At 42.1% G+C, this 23,081-nt stretch overlaps 1 protein-coding gene across 1 annotated transcript in view; it reads right to left on the bottom strand.

Moving 5' to 3' along the window:
* Window positions 1–23,081, bottom strand: part of LOC135205772 (paraplegin-like) — a gene marked incomplete in the record, with an annotated part of 592,202 nt that overhangs the window by 205,168 nt on the left and 363,953 nt on the right. Inside the window, 1 exon segment of the mRNA XM_064236914.1 lies at window positions 1,668–1,830. Coding sequence (XP_064092984.1) covers window positions 1,668–1,830 — 163 coding nt within the window.

Here is a 23,081-nt window from a genome sequence, read left to right as displayed (position 1 = left end):
TAACCATTCATTTCTATTCTTTATTCTATTTTTACCTAATGGAGATACAGTTACAGACAGCTATGATGAAACATATACGTAACGTAATATTAAAACAGAAGAAGAATTCTAAAAAAATACGTATTTGTTGGCTTCGATGATAGCAGTCTGATTTATTATATATTTTATGATATTTAATTCAAAATTTTTTTTATTAAATGTATTGCATGTACTCATTTCAAATAATTATTAAGTAACCATTAACTATAATAAACAAACAAGAAAAAAAAGCTTCCAAACTTCTGTTTACATCCAGCACTTACGAGTATTGAACGATCGCCAAGCAATCACTTTTCCTAGTACACAGTAAGCCATAAATTTTCATTATCTCTTCAACTACTGAAACTACCAAACAGTATAATGACCATTCATTTCTATTCTTTATTCTATCTTTACCTAATGTTTTTTTTTATTAAATGTATTGCATGAATAAGTTTTTCAATTTACAGCATCCTTTTACCAATAGAATGCATAAAGCACAAGGGGTAGATGCTGACCAATAGGAGGGCAGGATCTATGGGGTGACTAGCATCAGGAACCAATGGGAGAGCGGGAGGATGGTGGCGAGTTTACTCAGTTGGCGGCGCGGGAGTTTTAAAATTGTTCTCGGTGGTCCGGGCGAATCTCGGGACTTTACAGCAACCACCTTTCGTAACTTGAGCAATTTTCGTATGTAGAGGTGTAAAATTTTTCGTATTTGCTTTCGTATCTCGATTTTTTCGTAAGTTGAGCCTTTCGTATGTCGAGGTACCACTGTACTTGTACACAGCAATTTGCACACAAACAATGAGTATCGTAAGACTCCTTGGTCAACCTAGTTTTACAACAATTTGCACAATACCTAACATTAGACACACCAGAGTCCGACAAGTTGAAAAAATGTGAGACAAGTCGGTAAACTAGTCCAAAAATATCTAGTTCTTCAAAGTACCTAAATCCACGTAATATCGCCGAGTTGGCCAAACCAACACAATTAATACTTCACCAAATACTGGGAAACAAAAAGAAAAGTCAAGAATTCCAGAGTAGCCATCAGCCCAAGTGGTTCCTCTCTTAAGCGAATTTCGGAATTTAACTGCCGGACAAGTGAAACTCTTAGCTATATATGATTACTGGGTAAGTCTCATACTTAAAATCTAAAATTATGCATAACCAAAAAAAGGAAAAAAAATTAAGGAACAAATTTTTACAAGGGATTAACACACATCATTCAGCTTTCCTCAGCAGATAATTGCAGCATTCTGTCAACACAGCGCTACAAATCTGAAAATATTCCTGAGCACGCTTTGGGGCGTGAGTGATTCACAAGCCTGTGCACTGTTGCCACATCAATGTGAGATGGATGAATGGGGAAACTGGGCAGATGCTGCAGGTAAGAAAAATGCCCTCGTCAAATAAAAGGCATTATTCCGGCCAAGACCAACCATGACACAATTCTTTGATATTGATTAGTCTGTCTTATGGAGCCCTTTTTTTTTACTTTGTGTACGTTTCATGTAGTTTTTCCTAACCTTTGTGTATGTTTCATGTAGTTTTTTCTAACCTTAAAATTACTGCAATATGAGAGGTTATAATGAAGGAAGAGTCCATAATAATTATTTATACTTAAGGACTTAAAACAGACTCACCACTAAATCCTAAAGTGAGAGATGCCATACGTCGTGAGTAATATGTTGAAGGTTTTTCCAAAACAATACTCTTCAAGTGGTGTTCAAATATTTCCCTTCTTTCTACTAGATTTGGAAGGTCCATCAGAATATGACGATCAAACCTCCCAGGTCGGAGCAAGGCCTACAATTAATAACAACAAATAAGAACACAGGATATACATGCATTTTACAACACATCTTACACGCAAAATACAAACAATACATTCTATCAGTAATTGACAATCTTATATTTGATATTCAGTTAGAAAGATGTTCTCAACCTGTTTTCCATAAAAATTAAGTTGAAGATTGTCAGTTGCAAAGAACTGTGTACAACAGGGCAAGATACATAACCCATGAACATTCACAAATTCATTTTCTGGGCTCAACCTGTGCCGCTCCGTGAAATGCTCCTTATAGCATCATTTCTAAGGTATAAAACTGCTATATATACCAGAGAAAAAAGTTGCATGGAATGCCGGGCATATGCCCAGCTCGCTCACCCATATAGGGTGTCGGTATAGTAACTGGGGCGTGAAAAACCACTCTCAGAGGTCTCTTACCAATTAGTTATCTCCTCTCCCAACATCCCCCGTTACTACAAGGTGCCGTTCTACATCCCACTACTGCCCGCCACCTCTCTACCACCCATGCGTACCTAAACATTCCTTTCAATAGCATCGTACGAAGTACTACTGTTTTCCGTTTGTTGATATTTTGTGCTTGATTTTCATAATGTCGGACCTCCTGGAAGCTTCCACTACTAAGTTGAGTACTACTATTGGTTGTGCTATGCACTGAAGTTGCGTTCTCTTTATCGTAGGTATTTCCTACGAGAATATGATCTTGATCAAGGATCGTAGATATCCGACCCAGTCAGCCATTTTGATGTCACCACTTCACGGAGCTTTGTTTACATGTTGATTGACCATTAGTTCCTCATACTAATTGCAATCATTTTTTGTCCTAGCATATGGAAATAAATGCACTTTTAATATTTTGTATAATTTTTATACGATGTTTACGTGGGTTTTAGATATTTAGTGATTTGGCATACACTGGGCTACGGTCCGAGCATTACATGTTCGAGTCATATCCTACTTTAGGGAGTTTCCCTTGGTTTGACAACTTTTGAGCGTAATTTATCTTTGCATCTTAAATCGGCAATCACCCGATTTCGTAGAGATATTATTAAGAGTGATATAGCCTACCTGACCATATCGGTATCTCACCCGATGTTGGAGACCTAGGCTATTCTCGCTCAGCTTAATTTTTGTCTAGCTTAATATTATGTTATTTTCGTTGTGTGCCATTATTACCTAATTATCTATTATTCACTTTAATTTTGGTCATTTAGTTTTGTAAGCTACATATCTCATGGTTCAATTGGATCTTTATCATCGGTAGGGTTGTCCCACCTGACCGGTCATATGGTCCACTTGATCGTGACGAACCAGTTCGCTCTGCCGCTCCCGCCTTGTACCCCTTCAGGGAGATACCTTTTATCACACGATTCAGGTTACTTTTAGGCTTTAGTTATAGTATATATCGGGAGCGACGGAATATGTAGCAATATGGTCATACCATGAGTTAGGTCAGTGACGCTTTTCTGGGATCAGTTCGTGTCGCTGCACGAAATAGCCCTTTAATCCATTATTTCTATGGTAAATGCACTAACACATACCAGAGAATAAATAAAATAAAGAAAAGGTCAGTATAACTGACTCGCTCACCCCCCAAGAGGGCGTCGGTATGAACACTAGGGCGAGTGAGACCACTACCACGAACCTCTTACCAATAGAAATCTCCTACGACAAAACCCCCACAAGAGGGGAGCCGACCCACAGAGTGGGCAGCAACTACTACTACTCCATCCCACGCTACCGACTGCTGCGCCTCTGGTGGCCATCCCTTTCGTTAGCGCACGTTGTACCACACGTACTTTTTTGCTCTCTGTGTTTTTTGTGCCCCTTACGAGGATTTTATCTGGATATGGAGCGTTCAGCCATCGCATCAGCTAAGTTAAGTAATCTGTTAAGGTTTCTATTTAGTTTTTTCCAGCTTTGAGTCAGTATTTGCCGTTTTTTAGGTATAAATACTGGCTCTCGGTCGGAAGCATGGCGGCATTGTTCTGCCTCGTGGCGGGTTCGTTCTTGGTCTTCCATACCTAGAACCTTCCCTTTTACTTTACGCTCTATTGCTAGTTATCTATATTATGTTAGGGGTCCAGCCTACTTGGTTTATGTCATGCATGCATGTCTTCTTTACCTTGCGTAGGCATTTCTTCCATCCAGACCCTAGCCACAGCTCTTAGTATCGGCCCCGGCTAGCTTGAGTGGTAGACTTTCTCTCAGGTTAGTCGTACACTCCTGGATTTTTTCTCCTACTGTTTTGTTTTCTTACTTTCATTTTAATTTAATTTTAGTGATTTTATGTATTTTAGGTAAGCCTACGGCGTCTGGCATATTAACGTAGCCTAGGTCCTGTATATCATGGTCCCCACCAGTTTTATTGCTTCCTCTCATCAGTTTTGTTGCTTCTACGATAGCATCTCACTGATTAGTTTGGTTGCTTTAACCTAGGCTATGTTTTTTTATGTGTTTTCTTGTGTTACCGCTCCGTGGTCACCATGTGATCGCGAAGCAGCCAGGCGCCCGTCCAGTCACCCTACCCTCCTCCCGCTCTCCCATAGAGCCGGGGGGAGGGAGGTCCGTCCTCGCTCGCTCCACCTGTGCCTGTCTCCCTCTCTCCCTACGCGGAGGGAGTAGGGGAGGCTGGACAGACCCAGGACTGGACTTGACCGTTCTCTTGCTTCACGGTGCTGTGTGGTGGCTGGGTAGGGGAATTGGCCTTCCCCCTCCTATGTTACTCTGTTGCCCCGTTGTTTGCTCGAGTCTGTTTCGCCCTCTCGTTCCTTCCTGGATTGTTGGTGCTTTTTTATCTTACCGGAGCTCCGTCAATCACGAGGAAGGATGCTAGTTTCCCGCTTGCGGGCGGACCTCAGGCGTACAGTTGGTCTTTTCTAACCATTCCGTCTCGCCGATATCGGGAGACGAACACCACCGCGAAGCGGAATTATTCCGGTACTTAGTGCTAATTATGCTTAAGTGTATTTTATGTTTATTTTAATCTATCATAAGTTTAATTTAAGCTAGCTTAAGCCGGGTCCCTCCCTTACCTACGTTGTCACACCGGATCATACCGGGGTTATAGCCTATTCAGGCGGTAAGGGAGGGGTTATGCCCAAAATTTTTTCGCTCTCCGGCATGCATCGAAGTTCTATTAGCCTGTAAGTGATGTCTTTTAGGGTACTCATGTATCTTTTCCATCTTACAGACCCCAACTGTGAGCATCCAGGATGCAACGCCATGCTCCAGGACCCTGTGGACACGAAGTCTGCAGGTCCCACGCTCCATGCGCGACTCCGCATGGGAATCTGCAGGTCTGGTTCCACGAAACCTGCACCATATGTTACGATCTCGTGAGTCAGTTCTTAGACGGGGTAAGTATTTCCAACTCCATACAGAAATTCCAATAAATGTTTTAGATCTTAAGTTTAATTTTAATCTTTTATTTTAAGCTTAAGCTCTTTTTATATTGGATGTTACATCCCCTATGACTTTTAGACTAAGCCTAATATTAGTTAAGTTTTAATCTTAAGTTTAAACTTAAAACTAATGAACGCCCTCTCTTCCAGGCTCCCGCCGTTAGAGATACCGCTCTAGCAACCTGAGGGCTTGGGTCGGCGGATTCGGAAGAACGCCGCCAAGGGACAGCCCTACATCCTAGAGAAGAGGTTGGCTGTCCTGATCTTCCCCGGCGGCAAGTCGACGGGTTACGTCGACCCGGCAGAGGCAGCCCCGACTATGGCGGCGATCCAACAGCAGATCGCCGCTTCGATAAAGGAACCAGGCCAAGATATCTCGTCGGAAGTCGCGACACTGGACTTAAATGTAGAACTCATGGTAGGTGTTGACGACCTGTTGGTCGAGGTAGGTACGTTGGACGCCCAAGGGCTTCCCTTGGGCGCCACTGGGTCTTCTTCTCCTGCTAATTCTCCAGCTTCCTTCCAAGGCTTTACAGGAGCTGAGCTCCTTTATACTTCACCCGACGCTTCGGTGAGACCTAAGGTCAAGGGCCAGAAGGTTTTGAAAACCCTCAAAAAGACGTCGTCGTCGTCCAAAAAGACTTCGTCGGCGTCAACGTCTCTTAAGTCTCCGGCTGCAAACCCCGGAGCAGAGAGGTCTAGAGCTTCTGCTTCAAGCTCCAAGTCCTCAAAGAGCAGGTCTTCCAAGGAGAGGCCCCGTACTCTGGCTGAGCCGGCAGTCTCTCCTCTCCCCTTGGTACCTGTTCCAAGTTACCCATCCACCTCCGCAGCAGCTCCGGCTTTGGATCCCAATGCTGGACTGTTGCAACACATGGGAGACTTTGTCGGCTCTCTGAGGAGCAGCATGGAGCAGATGTTCTCCCGGTTGTCCGACAGGACAATATCATCGCCGGACTTAATCAGGCCCCTCTAGCTACTCCCCCAGCTTTCGGCACCGGACTAGTTCAGCTTCCACCTCATGACTCTCTGCCTCCGTTCTCTATGAACAACCCCTGGAGGGTGGCGTCATACGCCCCTTTCCAGGACGGGCTTATTTCTATTCCGGAGTGTGGTACTCGAAGGATTGAGGACTTCGAGTTCTACCCGGAGGGTCTCCAACCGCCGTTCATTGGCTACGCCAGACTTACTGACGCAGCCATGACTAGAGATGATAAAGTCCCTAAGGAGTACAGCCTCTACTCACGTGACCAGGCTCAAAGAGAATGGCTCAGGTGTTTAGAGGATATGGATTGTTCGAACACGAGGATTCAAGCCTTCAAGAGTCCCTTCACCATTTTTACGATGGAGGAGGGAACTCCTCTTCCCTTTCTCAACAAGATAGCAACGGTCACTATTCCAGCTGCCCAGAAGGGGGAATCGTTACCTCAATTAAGGGAAGCAGACCCCACATCTCCTTTGCTCCCTTCACTTGGAGAATTGTGGGAAGATTTGCACAACACCTTTTCGGCTGGCAAACTCAAACCAGACTGTGCTATGGATCAGTTTGGTGAGAAGCTGCCTAGGCTTCCTGACAGCCTCATTCAAGCTGAATTTGAGGCCAAGACTAGGCTCGCCAGGTCCATTAATACCATGGCAATGACTGAAGTAGCAACTATTTCTTACGGTTCTGAGCCGCTCTTCAAGCTCCTCACCAAGTCCCTGATGCAGACAGTCCAGTCTGACATGTTTGAGTTCGCTACAGCCAGGACTAACTGCCGGAAACATGTCCTCCAAGAAGCAACTATTCGTCATGAGCCGAATAAGTTGCTTTCATCCAACATCTGGGGGGCAGACCTCTTTCCTGAGTCGATGGTAAAGGAGGTCCAGGCTGAAGCAACAAGGCTTAACCAGAGCCTTAAGGATCGTTGGGGTCTCACAGCAAAGAGACGCCAAGACCAAGCTGGAAGAGGTAAGTCTCAGAAGAAACTGAAGCGTTATCAGCCTTACCAGAAGAAGCAGCAACGCTTCACCCAGGCTGTTTCGGCTGTTCCTTTGGTACAATCAGCCCAACCCTCTACTTCTAAGGCTCAATCACAGCCCATCTATGTGATTTCCCCCCAGCCTCAGCCTTCCACCTCCTACGCTGTCTCCCCAGCCTTCAACCAAGTGTTCGAAGGCCAGGCCTTTCAGCAATATGACCGCTTTGGCAGGGGAGAGAGAGCTAGGGGATCCTTTCGTCAGAGAGGATCAGGAAGGTCTCTCAACAGGGGAAAACACTTCCGTGGAGGCCGCGGAGGTCACTCAACCCAGCAGCAGTGAGAGCTCGAAGGTAGGAGGGAGGCTGTTTCTCTTCCGGCATCGGTGGGGATTCAGCAAGTGGGCACAGAGTATTGTGTCGAAAGGCCTGGGTTGGAGTTGGGTTGCGGATCCTCCTCCATCCAGACCATTCCTTCAACTTCCATCAAAAGAAATGACGGAGTATGCGGAGGACCTCCTTCAGAAAGGAGCAATAGCGAGGTGGGCAACAGATTAAAGTTTTCAAGGTCGATTATTCAGCGTTCCAAAGAAAGGCTCACAAAAAAGAAGGGTAATCTTAGACTTGTCCCGCTTAAACTTGGCCATTCGCTGCGACAAGTTCAAAATGCTGACTATCTCGCAGGTGCGGACCTTACTTCCCCATGGGGCCGTCACCACCTCTATCGATCTTACAGACGCATACTATCATATCCCTATTGCAAGACACTTTCGCCCTTATCTGGGCTTCAAGAAAGGAGATCAAGCGTTCTCCTTCAAGGTAGTTCCCTTCGGTCTGAACGTGGCACCCAGGGTGTTCACGAAGTTGGCGGAAGTAGTCGTCCAACAACTGAGGTCTCAGGGGATAATGGTAGTAGCGTATCTCGACGATTGGTTGATTTGGGCTCCAACAGTCGAGGAATGTCACAAAGCCACACTGAAAGTAATCCAGTTCCTAGAGTATCTGGGGTTCAAGATAAACAGAACAAAATCAAGACTCACTCCGGAGTCCAACTTTCAGTGGCTGGGCATTCAATGGAATCTATCCTCCCATACTCTGTCGATTCCATCAGCCAAGAGGAAAGAAATAGCGAAGTCAGTAAAGCAATTTCTAAAGCAAAAATATGCTTCAAGGAGAAGCCAGGAAAGAATCCTGGGTTCCCTCCAATTTGCCTAAGTGACAAACATCTTGATGAAAGCCAAACTGAAAGACCTAACCAGAATCTGGCGCTCACGAGCAAATGTCAGATCCAGGGACAGGTTGTCATCAGTCCCACAGATTCTACGGAATCGTCTGCACCCTTGGGCAAAAGTGAAGAACCTGTCAATATCAGTACCCCTTCAGTTTCCTCCTCCGGGGATTACCATCCACACAGACGCTTCATTAAGCGGCTGGGGAGGATATTCTCAATTCAAGAAGGTTCAAGGAACCTGGTCATCTCAGTTCCGCCAGCTTCACATAAACGTATTAGAAGCGATGGCAGTATTCTTGACTCTGAAGAGGTTACGTCCGCCAAAGAACTCCCACATAAAGCTAGTTCTGGACAGCGCAGTGGTAGTCCATTGCGTAAACAGGGGAGGCTCCAAGTCTCGACATCTGAATCATGTCATGGTAGCCATCTTCTCCCTAGCGGACAAGTTCAGTTGGCACCTCTCCTTCACCCATATAGCTGGAGTGAGAAACGTCATAGCAGATGCTCTATCCCGCTCAGTTCCTCTGGAGTCGGAATGGTCACTGGACAACAGTTCGTTCCAATGGATTCTCCGGAGGGTTCCAGGTCTGCAAGTAGATCTATTCGCATCTCAAGCGAACCACAAACTTCCATGTTATGTGGCCCCCAACCTGGACCCTCTGGCTTATGCCACGGACGCCCTGTCCATAGATTGGAACAACTGGGAGAAGATTTATGTCTTTCCTCCAGTGAATCTTCTCCTGAAGGTACTGAACAAACTCAGGACGTTCAAGGGTCAAGTAGCTCTAGTAGCCCCAGACTGGCCGAAGAGCAATTGGTACCCTCTGATTCTGGAACTGGGTCTTCGTCCTCTTCGGATTCCCAATCCCAGGCTCTCCCAGTCAGTACAAACGAAGACTGTGTTTGCTTCCTCAGGAATTCTCAAAACCCTAACTTTATGGACTTCATGAAGTTTGCGGCTAAAAAAGATGCAGATATCGATCCACGAAATATTCTTTTCTTGGAATCTGACAAAAGAGATTCAACTTTGAGACAGTATGATGCTGCAGTCAAAAAGTTGGCATTCTTCCTGAGAGAACCAGATATTAGAATCATGACAATCAATTCAGCTATATCCTTTTTCAAATCTTTATTTGAAAAAGGCTTAGCAGCTAGCACTATTACGACAAACAAGTCAGCCTTGAAGAAGATTTTTCAACTCGGTTTCAATATAGACTTGACAGATTCTTACTTCTCGTCTATTCCCAAGGCTTGTGCTAGACTTAGACCTTCAGTAAGGCCTACGTCAGTGTCGTGGTTCTTGAATGATGTTCTAAAGCTGGCTTCAGAAACAGACAATACGACATGTTCATTTATAATGCTCTTAAGAAAAACTCTATTTTTATTAAGCTTGGCTTCAGGAGCTAGAATTTCAGAACTGTCGGCGTTATCCAGAGATCCGAATCATATAGAATTTCTTCCCTCAGGGGAAGTTCTTCTCTCTCCGGAACGTAGCTTTTTAGCAAAGAACGAGGATCCTTTATTGAGGTGGGAACCGTGGAAGGTTATACCCCTTCCGCAAGATCTTTCTCTTTGTCCGGTAGCGACCTTACGAGCCTTTCTGTCCAGGACATCCTCATCCTCTTCGGGTCCTCTCTTTAGGAGAGAGAAAGGTGGTACTTTATCTATTAAAGGTATCAGGCAACAGATCCTGTACTTTATTAAGCAAGCCAACCCTGATTCCTTCCCTAAAGCTCATGATGTCAGGGCAGTTGCCACCTCAATTAACTATTTCCAACACATGAATTTTGATGATTTGAAAAAGTATACTGGATGGAAATCGCCGATAGTATTTAAACGTCATTACTTAAAGTCCTTGGAAGCTCTGAAATTTTCAGCAGTTGCGGCAGGTAACATAGTTTCCCCCAACTCTGCTTAAATCTTAAGTTGAAGATCCAGATCTCCTTTCTACCTACCTCATTCACAGTTTGTCTATACCTACCATGTTCATCTACGTCTACCTTGAGTCTTAGCTGCTCTTGTGATGGTACAGTGGGTGTCCCTTATTTTTTTTGCTAGGGTCACCCACAATTGTTTGTATATAATGATCTCTATGATGTGGTCCCCTTATTTTTATGCTAGGGTGACACATCTACATTTACAATGGTTACGGGTTTTGTATATTAAGACACATAAATTTATTTACTAGATTATAGTCTAAGTTTCTTCAGAATCATTTTATTATTATAATTGCTTTATTTACTACTGTATATAATAACTATACACAGATGTTAAGTTCAACATATATTCCATGTAAGCCCTGTACATATATGTTAACTTTAAGGTAATTTTAAGGAATATTTTTCTAACTTGTATAATTGTGTATATGTATATTTTTTTGGCAATTATAATACTTTATTTTATTTTAAGTTTTATTGAGACATTATTTATTTATTTTCTTTTACAATCTTGTGCTAATTCTCTGGTACGATTTCGCGCAGCGACAAGAACTGAGCCCAGAAAAGGGATTTTTGACGTAAGGAAAAATCTATTTCTGGGCGATTGGTTCGTGTCGCCCAGCGAAATCCCACCCTACCCATCCCTGCGCTCAAGATTGTCTGCTAACTTCGGGATGGCCACCAGAGGCGCGGCAGTCGGTAGCGTGGGATGGAGTAGTAGTAGTTGCTGCCCACTCTGTGGGTCGGCTCCCCTCTTGTGGGGGTTTTGTTGTAGGAAATTTCTATTGGTAAGAGGTTCGTGGTAGTGGTCTCACTCGCCCTAGTGTTCATACCGACGCCCTCTTGGGGGGTGAGCGAGTCAGTTATACTGACCTTTTCTTTATTTTATTTATTCTCTGGTATGTGTTAGTGCATTTACCTTAGAAATAATGGATTAAAGGGATATTTCGCTGGGCGACACGAACCAATCGCCCAGAAATAGATTTTTCCTTACGTCAAAATCCCTTTCTAGCTGGTTTCGATTGGCTTCCGAACGCACCGGATAGAGCAACTTATGCGTACACTCAGTCTCCCCTTTCGGGTTTCCGCCGCATTATTTTGATTCCGTTACAACCGGAATAGTTCTACACACTAATATTTTAGTGTATTGATCAGATTCAGGTATCTCACCCTGTTCTGATATTGTAGATTACACACAAATAGAATTTTGTCGGTCGATCCCGGAAGAGGCGTACAGACGTAGCCTACAAAATCTTATATTCTCTTGTTTACTATACACGAAATTTCGGAGCAGGCGGACAGACTACGTAACCGATATCCGCCGCTCAACACCTTTTGGTACAGTATACGTCTACCTTGGTAGCGATACAATCATTGGAGAATATTTTTTCCTTAAGTGGATTTAGTTTCCCAGAGCTGGCGGATAAATGCGAAGTTAGATCCGCCATAATTTTCAACAGAATAGAAAGATTCATAGACTAAATGACCGAGCTGTATATGTTAAGATTTAGTATATACAGAAGTCTATTTTTATTATATATGTTATAATTTAAGATTACGATTAAATATCCAGGCTCCGGTAGTTATATATATACAAATTGAATACTTATGTATCAATTTACCTCACAGGTGGTGCGTTGTCAGATGACAGCTTGTGCAGCTGTCCTTCAGCAAAGGTGCGGACATGAGGTTTGCAGGTCCCATGCACCCTGCACCGTAGAGGTCGATGACCTCATCGTCTGGCATTCGGATGCGTGTGAGATCTGTTATGGGCTTTTTGCCGATATAACCTCGGACTCAGTGAGTACGCACTTGGATATTTCATTACTAATTATGAGATATGGTGTTCAAGAAGTGAACAAATTATTCTCTTTAGTTTTAAGAAAGTGATAATCCTAATTAGTACTTCTTTCTCAGACCCCACAGGCTGTCAAGAACACATCTCTTTCAACCCTCAAGATCTGGGTTGGCGGATTCGGCCGTAACGTCAAGGCTAAGAAACCTTATATTCTATCAGAGGAGTTATGCACCCTCCTCTACCCTAATGCCAAGATGTCAGCGGCAGTTCCCAAGGAAGTGGCTGCACCCATTGTTGCCAAGATAAGGGAAGACACGCAGTCCTTGCCTGAAGAACTTGAGGGACTGGGGGAAGAAGTGTTGGAAGACGTGGCGGCCATCAGCCTTGACATAGAACCAATGGTTCTGGATGCCAGCGATCAAGGTAGGGAGGTAAGTGGGGCAAGTAGTGTGCGGTCTAAGATTCCTGTTCTTAGCCCTGCACCATCTTTAACATCTTCTCATGCTTCTTTTCAAGGGTTTACTGCAAAGACCCTGGTTGGGGACAAACCAGGCTCAGTAATACCAAAAGTCAAACACTTGAGGAAGGCTTTATCTAAGCCAAGTAAACCATCTAGGTTACCGAGACTTACCAAGTCATTAAATGCATCTAAGTCTTCAGAGATTCCGGTAGCAGCTACTCCCCTACATCATGGGTCGAGATCAAGGAGCTCCAAATCTAAGGCTTCAGAACCTTCCTTTGATCCGGTTGCCTTCTCTAATCTTTTAATGGAGAAGATGGGAAGTATGGTCCAATCTCAGATTGGAACCATCTCGGATCGGTTGCAGTCTATGGACACTTTTGCTCAGAGACTGCAAAACCAGGAGAAAATGTTAGAAAATCTCCTGAGAACCGGACTGCCACAATAACAACGGTTTGTGATGCCAGACGCTTCCAAACTTCCGGCTTTCGTAAAGAGCAATCCGTGGCGATTGGCTTTACATGCACCATTCGTGGATGGCATGTTAACCATAGAAGGATGTGGAACTCGGCCGGTAGAGGACTTTGAATTCTACCCGCCAGGATTGCAGTTTCCCTTCCCAGGATATGCTCGACTGACAGAGGAAGCGCTAGTAAGACTAGATAAGATTCCTAAGGAGACGATGATCTATCCTAAGGAACAGGCTCAGTCCGCATGGGTCCGAACATTGAACGAATGGGAGTGTGTGAACACAATGTTGTCCCCCCATAAGAGTTCTTACACAATGTTTGTAGTAGAAGGTCAAACACCGACACCTTGTACTACAAAAGTGGTTGATCTGGCTCTTCAGGCGGCTATGGAGGACAAGCCCATGCCACAACTAAGAGAGACGGAGTTGACTTCTCTACTTTTTCCAGGAGATCATGAATGCTGGGTTGACGCCCCAGCAACTTTCACCACAGGGAAACTGAACATTGACTGTGCCTCTACACAGTTCAGTGACAAACTTCCGAGACTCCCAGAATCCTTGGTCAGAATCGAGTATGAGGCACGTACTCGGTTAAGTAGATCAATCAACTCCGCTACAATGGCAGAAATGGCTTTGCTGGTATACCAAGACGAGTCATTGTTCAAGATCCTTACCAAGTCTCTCCTCCTCACACTTCAAAGTGATGCCTATGACTTTGCTGTAGCACGCCGTAATGTGCTTTCAGAAGCTACAATAAGGCATGAGCCAAATAAACTGATTGAAGCCTCAATTTTGGGCCCAGACTTATTCCCGGAAGACATTGTTAACAGTGTCTTAGGTGAGGCTGCTAGGGTCAATCAAAGTCTCAAAGTTCGTTGGGGCCTGATGCCAAAAAAACGGAAATATGACAATCAGGAAATCAGACAAGATGCAGGAAGAGGTTTAGGAACTTCCAAACATACCAGACTCCACACCACAGCTGTCGTTCAGAGACGAATTCCTGTACCTCAAGGGACTCAGCCGTCTACGTCTAAATCCCAACCCCAACAACAACAATATGTTTGGATGACTCAGCCTCCTCAACATCAAGCTCCTTCTCCGGCTTTTAACCCCTCCTTTGAGACACAAGGAGTGTTCCATGGGTACAATAGGTACGCCAGAGGTAGTAGAGCCAGAGGTAACTTTCATAATAGAGGTGGAAGGACTTCAACAAGAGGCAGAGGATACAGGGGCAGACGAGGAAACAGACCCTCTTCAAACCATTGAGACATCTCAGGTAGGGGGAAGACTATACAAATTTCGGAGCCGGTGGAGGTTCAGCAAGTGGGCTTCCAACATAGTATCCAAGGGTCTGGGGTGGAGTTGGATAAAAGGGCCCCCTCCACTAACCAGTTTTCATCAACTCCATCGGCAGAACTAGACCTATACACCAAAGATCTTTTGCAAAAGAATGCAATAAAAGAAGTAAGATCTTTGAAATTTCAAGGACGCTTGTTCAGCGTGCCAAAGAAAGATTTGTCACATCTGAATACTTACATTCGATGCGACAAGTTCCATATGTTGACTATCTTGCAGGTGCGGACCTGACTTCCCCGTGGGGCCGTCACCACCTCTATAGATCTTACAGACGCTTACTATCATGTTCCGATAGCAAGGCATTTTCGTCCCTTTCTAGGATTCAAACTAGGCAGAAGGGCATACTCATTCAAAGTGATGCCATTCGGACTCAGTATAGCGCCCAGGATATTTACGAAGCTGGCAGAGACAGTAGTCCAAGAGCTGAGAACTCAAGGAATACAGTTAGTGGCCTATCTAGACAATTGGCTTATATGGGCCAGCAATGTAGAGGATTGCGTAAAGGCGACAAACAAAGTCATAAAATTTTTGGAACACTTAGGTTTCAAAATAAACCTCAAGAAGTCCCGTCTTACTCCAGCAGCACATTTCCAATGGTTAGGACTGCAATGGAACCTAATCACACACAGACTATCTCTTCCCTCAACAAAAAGGAAAGAAATAGCAAAGAAAACAAAAAGTTTTCTCAAGGACAAATTAACGTCCAGGAGAAGACAAGAAAGAATTCTAGGCTCACTTCAGTTTGCATCAGTAACAGACACATTACTAAAGGCAAAACTGAAAGATATAAATCGGGTATGGCAATCCAAGGCGAACAAGAGGAAACGAGACAAAATATCTCTAATCCCACAAATACTAAAGAAAAGATTGCTACCTTGGACCAAGGCCAAGAATCTGGCAAAATCGATTCCCATACGATTTCCACCACCAGCGTTGGTAATACACACAGACGCCTCTCTAAGCGGTTGGGGAGGTTACTCCCAATACGAAAAAGTCCAAGGTTTGTGGTCAGTAACGTTGCGTCAACTCCACATCAACATATTGGAAGCCATGGCAGTATCTTAAACTCGAAGAAACTAGCCCTGGCAAAGAAGCAACACATCAGATTAATTCTGGACAACGAAGTAATAGTCCATTGCTTAAACAGAGGGGGATCAAAATCAAGTCACATAAATCATGTGATGATAGCAATGTTTACGATTGCAACAAGAAACCAATGGCACCTGTCAGCTGTACACCTGGCAGGAGTGAGAAATGTGGTAGCAGAGCACTTTCAAGGACAACTCCGCTGGAGTCGGAATGGTCATTGGACAAAGATTCATTCAATTGGATTTGTCAACAGATTCCGAACCTTCAGGTGGACCTATTCGCCATGGAATCCAACAACAAACTAAAATGTTATGTTGCTCCCAACCTGGACCCTCTGGCCTATGCCATGGACGCCATGTCCATAGATTGGAACACCTGGCAAAGAATTTATCTGTTCCCTCCGATAAACATGTTAAGGAAAGTACTAGACAAACTCAGGACTTTCAAAGGTCAGATAGCTCTGGTAGCCCCCAATTGGCCCAAGAGCAATTGGTTTCCTCTGATGGTAGAACTAGGACTCCTCCCTCGGAGGATCCCAGATCCCAAGTTGACACAGGTAGTACAAACTCGCAGTGTGTTAGCTTCCTCAAGAATTCGGAGTGCCCTAACTTTATGGACTTTATGAAATTTGCAGCACAAAGAGATGCTAACATTGATCCTCTAAATACCTTGTTTCTAGAGTCAGATAAAAGAGACTCAACCCTTCGTCAATATGATTCAGCTGTAAGAAAACTGGCAAAGTTCTTAAGAGATTCCTAAGGGTCTTAGAGCAATGACTCGGAACCTAGCAGTTACCTTTTTTAGGACCCTGTTTGAAACGGGATTAGCAGCTAATACAATTACAACAATTAAATCTGCCTTGAAGATATTTCAGATTGGGTTTAATATTAATCTTACAGATTCATATTTTTCCTCAATTCCAAAAGCTTGCGCCAGACTAAAACCAGTAAACCCGCTCCCACACAGTTCCTGGTTTTTAAATGATGTTCTTAAACTGGCCTCTGAAACCAATAATGATTCATGTTCATACATAACACTGTTTAGAAAAACTTTATTTTTGGTAAGTTTAGCATCTGAAGCCAGAATATCTGAGCTTCCAGCATTATCTAGAGAACCGAATCATATTGTTTTTCTCGCATCTGGGGAAGTACAAATCTTTCCAGACAAGAGATTTTTAGCAAAGAATGAGGATCCACAGAACCGATGGTCACCGTGGAGGATTGTCCCACTTCCACAGGATCCATCCTTATGTCCAGTTAACACTTTGATAAAGCTTATATGAACCAGAAATTCTTAATTAAGTCTTCAGGCCCTTTATTTATTAGAGAAAATGGAGGAAACATTTCCTTAAAAGGAATTAGACAGCAGATTCTTTATTTTATCAAACAAGCTAATCCAGAATCAGTTCCTCATGCTCATGATATTCGAGCAGTAGCCACGTCAGTTAATTATTTTCACCATATGAATTTTGAAGATTTAAAAAAGTATACAGGTTGGAAATCACCATAAGTATTTAAACGCCATTAATTAAAATCCTTGGAAGCCCTAAAATTTGCAACAGTGGCAGCAGGAAATGTAGTTCCTCCTGATATATCAGAACCATGTTAAGAAGTTAATTCATTAGCATTCCTTACCTTTCTTTCTCCCCTACCTGCCTCATTTATTGTCCCTGCCTTAGCCTTGTTACTCACCTGTAATTAAATTAGATTTGGTACTCACCTGTATTGTAATTAACCTGTTCCGGTATTCAACATTTAGTTTATTGGATGTAAATTGTATAGTATTAAGATATATTGTGATATCTTTTGATGGTTTCCAAGAAATTCTTGGACCCCTCCTTTTGAGTACCAGTATAGTATGTATATTTGTCTTGTATAAAGGTTAGTAGTAGACACCTTTATTTCTTTTGGAAATGTTTTTCCTGAATAAGTTTTTGATAACTGATTACTTTTATGTCAGTTTGTATTAGATTATATATTTTGATACGGTATTAAAGTTCCTTCTTTATACAGGCGGCCCTCGGTTAGCGGCAGGGGTTCCGTTCCTGGCCACCGACGCCAAGCGATTTTCGACACTGAGCGATTTTAAAGCCTACGGCCGCCGCACACCTTCTTTCGAAACTCTAGAACAGTCAATGGCGCCGTAATCCCACAACGGCGCAATAAGTAAAATTATATTTATGCAGTATAGCACTATAGAATTTACTGTTACAGTACAATGGGTGGGTCTTAGAGTGTGCAAAGATATAATAAAGTTTATACAGTGTACAGGTAGCTGTAGTGTTCAGGTTACGATCATTAGTCTTACGATAGTCCGATTTTATGAGAGATCAAATTACAATGGCCTAACTTTATCCATCTTCTAGTTACATAAAGTTCATAACAGCAAAAGAAGTGATGAAGTATGGTTTTTTTTAAAAAACGTTTATACTCGTTGCGTGAACGTGTACAGACATGAACAACCGAATGAGAAACGACTTTTTTTTTTTTTTTTTTTTTTTTTTTTTTTCCAAGTACAACCGAACTGGATAACGTCTGTTTGGCTTGTTTTCGACCATCGTACTACAGTGCAACATTGCCGTATTTGTTATAAATGGCGTTATGTATAGAATAGAACTGAGATAATCTTAATGTAAAAACTTTATTCGCTATAGATCAGAGATCAATATAGATTAAAGATCAATCGGGAAATATACCGTTAAATTTAAACCTAATTATAACTGAAGCTTAGAAAACTGTTCAAGCTGCTAATGACAATTATCGTACATCGGCAACAAGGATAAAACTGCAGTAAACGTCTGCCATCACACACAACAGTAGATAAAATTGGGATAAAATCATTTTAATCAAAACTACTGTGCTTGAAAGAACACATTTTACTGTTGGTTTCACGCCGATATAAGTTAAATAACCTAAGGTTCGTATTACAATGATATAAAGGATTATTGCGAACGGAATCACATAATTTTTTACGCAATAAACATGTCGCCAACGTAATCTGTTAACGAAAAAAATAGTAGCTCACATTCACAACGAGACATATTCAATAAATATTTCCACCTAAAAACACGCTGTATAAGGAAAAATAACTTTGTCTCATATAAGTCAAGTACGTATATAGATATTCGTTTATGCTAACTAGAAGCAAGAGCATTCGCATTTCGCTTAGAATTGCGTTATGGTGAAACAAACTCATATTCATCAGCTGATTTCACACCACAACATTGGCCGCTCCGTGGAATACGGGCTTAAGTTTGCCGTAGTATTTTAAAATACAATAATATGAGAATACATACAATATTCTTGGATACAGTGAAATAATGTATAACTTTTTAAAGGATTTATGGAAAAGATGCATAATTTATAAAATAACACAATGCATTTTTCGGAACTGGCGGACAAGAACGAACATGAAAAACCATCCCCGGACAACGTAGAGCGTAGTTACAAAGGCTGCCTTAATTTGTATCTTATTTCTGTAAAAAATGAAAATACCTTTACGTAATATATTTTCATACACATTTTAAACATAAAAGCATAAACATTTGAAAAATCGACACATCGATCGCTAAATTTGCACTCTTTTTAACTCTATATTTTCAGAAGAGCGGCAGACGGCGGCATACAAGAACGAACTTGAAAAAAACATCGTAGTCGATAACTTGAAGGGGAGTTTCAAAAGCTGCCTTTTTATCATATTTCTGCACAGAAATAAAAATACCCTATTCGTAATACATTTTCATACACATTTTAAACATAAAAGCATACACATTTAAAATCTGACACATCGATCGCTAATTTGCACTTTTTTTAAATCGATATTTTCGGAAGAGCGGCAGGCGGCGGCTTACAAGAAAGAACATGAAAAATATCGTATTTGATAACGTGAAGGGCAGTTTCAAAAGCTGCCTTTGTATTATATCTCTGTACAGAAATAAAAATGCCTTTCACGTAATACATTTTCATACACATTTTAAACAAAAGCATGAACATGTATGAATCGACACATCCATAGCTAAATTTGTACTTATGTAACTCGATATTTTCGGCATAGAACAGCATCAGAGGCATATATTTTACCCTAATACCTACGTAATAACTCTCCATAAAATTTGTTAATATAATTTGCATAACCTTTATGGTCTGAACGGCATTTCTACAAATGTATGAACTCGTTAGACAACGGCGCTAGCGGCGCTGTTAACTGAAATTTGTGCCGTAAAGATACCTTTAAAATGCCTTATTTTTTTTAATGAATATTTTTGACGACCGCCGTAAAACCGATTCGCCGTTGAGTGATTGCGCCGTTAACCGCGGGCCGCCTGTATATCCTAGTTTTTATTCTATTCCTTTTCAGGTAACTAATTACAAGCTATTGGACCAATTCTCTGTTACTATTTCACGGAGCGGCACAGGTTGAGCGCAGAAAAGGGATTTTGACAGAGGAAAAAATCTATTTCTGGCGAGAGACCTGTGCCCCCCCCCCGCCCCCAGTGAACCCACCCTTGTTTTTCCTCACCCTAGACTGGTCCAAGCTTGGGATGCTATGAGGAATGTTTAGCTACGCATGGGTGGTAGAGGGGTGGCGGGCAGTAGTGGGATGTAGAACGGCACCTCGTAGTAACGGGGGATGTTGGGAGAGGAGATAACTAATTGGTAAGAGACCTCTGAGAGTGGTTTTTCACGCCCCAGTTACTATACCGACACCCTATATGGGTGAGCGAGCTAGGCATATGCCCGGCATTCCATGCAACTTTTTTCTCTGGTATATATAGCAGTTTTATATCTTAGAAATGATGCTATAAGGAGCATTTCACTGGGCGGCACAGGTCTCTCGCCCAGAAATAGATTTTTCCTCTGTCAAAATCCCTTAATCATCAAGGCTAATTTTCTTAACCTGACATATTTATGCATACATTTACTGAGATACTTTCCACCTGAGACTTTATACACGTATTTACTGGGATATTTTCTACATGGGAACTTATAAATATTTTGGATAAAAATGAGACCATCTTCAACATCTATCATTAGTTCCATTTTAAATTACCAATTCCCATACTGGCCATTTTAACTGCCTGTTTATACTGGAGCATATCTGCCTAATTAATCATGGGTCCATTGAAACATTTTCCTGCATGAGGAATTCCAATTCCCTAGTGTGTCCCAAACACACAAAGGCACTTTTGTTTGGCACAAACGAATGACAGTTTCTTTGCCAGAGCCCTTGCACTTTAGCAGTTTTGTAACAAACATATGAATGTATGTTTTTGTTTTCATACCCAGAAATCCCATTAGAACTGGACCAAAAGATTCCATGCTATTTACAATGGAAACTTCCATCCTTGGACACATGACATTGTATCTAGGCTGATCTAGGCACTCTCTGAACAATGTTCAATTGCTGGATCTACTTCTGTTCCCACGTTAACTGCTTCCATGCACCTTTGGAAAAAACTGACACTTTTGAACCCTCACCAGGAACCAGTAAGTTGCGCCTGGGCAGCGCCGAGTTTGAAAACTTTCAATTATGCACCTTTTATCCAAAATGACTTCTATACTGTGTGGCATGCAGTCCTGTTCATAACAGAGAGCTCGGTCACCACCTTGGTGTTGCCCTTGACACCAACCAGGCATATTGCAAGTTTATTCTGTCACAGCATGTGTCACCAACATCTCCACACTTGGGGGCTGGCTCCCGTTTAAAGCAACACTTGATAAACAATGCCGCACATTATGACCATAAACATCGGTAACAATGCCATAACACCTGGTAGCATTAATTCTTGTTTATAAAGAAAGTCTCCCTCTCGTGTCAATGGTGGCAATTGCGGCACAGATTGTAGTTCTACAACCCCATACTGATTATGCACATGCTGCATAAAGAATCCTCCCTGACGAGTTGTAGATCCTTTTGTCATGTCAACAACTTGCATAGCCACAGCCATGCACACTCCTTCAAAGTTGTGAACTCCTCCAGAAAAAACGAAGGGGATATATCATGGCATAGCTCAGCAGTCTGCATCCTTGATAAAAACTGCTGAAGACGTTTCTAATATGCATCACCATGTAGGGTTTGGGAAATGGTCTAAAAGAATCGTTCAGAAGATTCACATCATAGGTCAATTAAAACTCATAACCCCTGAAACTATATTCTTCATAACGAATGCACAGTTATTGCAAACATCTATACAGGCAGTACCCCGGTTATCGGCAGGGGTTCCATTCCCACGGGTGTGCTGATAAGTGGAAACCGCCATTAACTGAAACTAGAGGCAATTTATGACGTCATAAATCACCGATTTTATGGCGCCAGACAAGCCCCATAAAACCAGATCACCAATGACCAAGTCCGCTGATAACCAGGGCTGCCTGTAATGGACTACTGTACACCTGTCCCTATAACAATAGCTACCAACTGAAACTTATTCCCAACTATATGCATAGTGCCTAGTTCCTCAAACATCACTACTGCATTATTATACGTGCTAGGAAAAAGATGTATTATATAACTATGAAACTGACCCCCACTTATAAGTTGAAGTCAACAAAACTGTTTCCAACACCCCCAAAGGCAAAATAACCTGTAAAATTGGCATTACTGCTTGCAACTGAGATTTAATCTCATATAACAAAGACAGAATTGGTCTCCTTCTCAATATATATAATTACAGTGTGCAATATGAAAAGAAAAAAAACAATTGTCACTTTTAAGTCATCCCTAATCCCCTTAACAAAAACCCTGTCACTTCTAAGTCATCATCCCTAATCCCCTAAATAGTAAATTGCAACATATTAAAAGCCTTCCTGAAATCTTCTAAATGCCCATGAACTCTACGGTACTACTCCATAACTTTTGCCCTGCAAAAATACAAATTATACTAATAACCCAAAATAAAACAAATATATACTGAAATGATGCAAATAAAAAAAAAAGTAATACAAACGACCTGAAGGATACAAAACTTCCATGTTAATTAAATAGAGCCCTGACAATTGCGCTAAATCCCCAATTTTTTTTTTTATGTAAAATCATGTGAGGCTGACCGTCTTGAGCCACGTGAAGATTGCATCATCTTTCATAACATCAATCTAGAAGGATTCTGCATAAAACGTTTCACGTATGTCTGATACCTTTCATTTCATGTAAGTAGTTAAGAGATGTTTTTGTATTGAAAACTATTTAATGTTACTGGTAAATTAACTCTTATAAATCTCGATTTGTCAAAAGAGAATTTGTTGGCTCGAAAGTACTTTAATTTGAAGTGGAAAGATTTGTGACATCCCTTAAGGAAATGACACAACTTAATTTCATTTGAGAAAATTCTATAATCATATCTTTTATTTTAACCCTTAAACGCCTATTGGACGTATTTTACGTCGAGATAAATTGTCTTTTGGGTGCCGACCGGATGTAATTTACGTCGACATAGAAAAATTTTTTTTTTTAAATTCGCAGAAAAATACTTATAGGCCTACCAGCCGAAAACTTTTGAATCACACGCCTTGGGGGATGCCGGGAGTTCACGGATCAAGGTGTTGTTTTGTTTACA

Source organism: Macrobrachium nipponense, chromosome 11, assembly GCF_015104395.2.
Source record: "Macrobrachium nipponense isolate FS-2020 chromosome 11, ASM1510439v2, whole genome shotgun sequence".
NCBI lineage: Eukaryota > Metazoa > Arthropoda > Malacostraca > Decapoda > Palaemonidae > Macrobrachium > Macrobrachium nipponense.
This window is presented reverse-complemented; position numbering and strand designations above follow the sequence as displayed.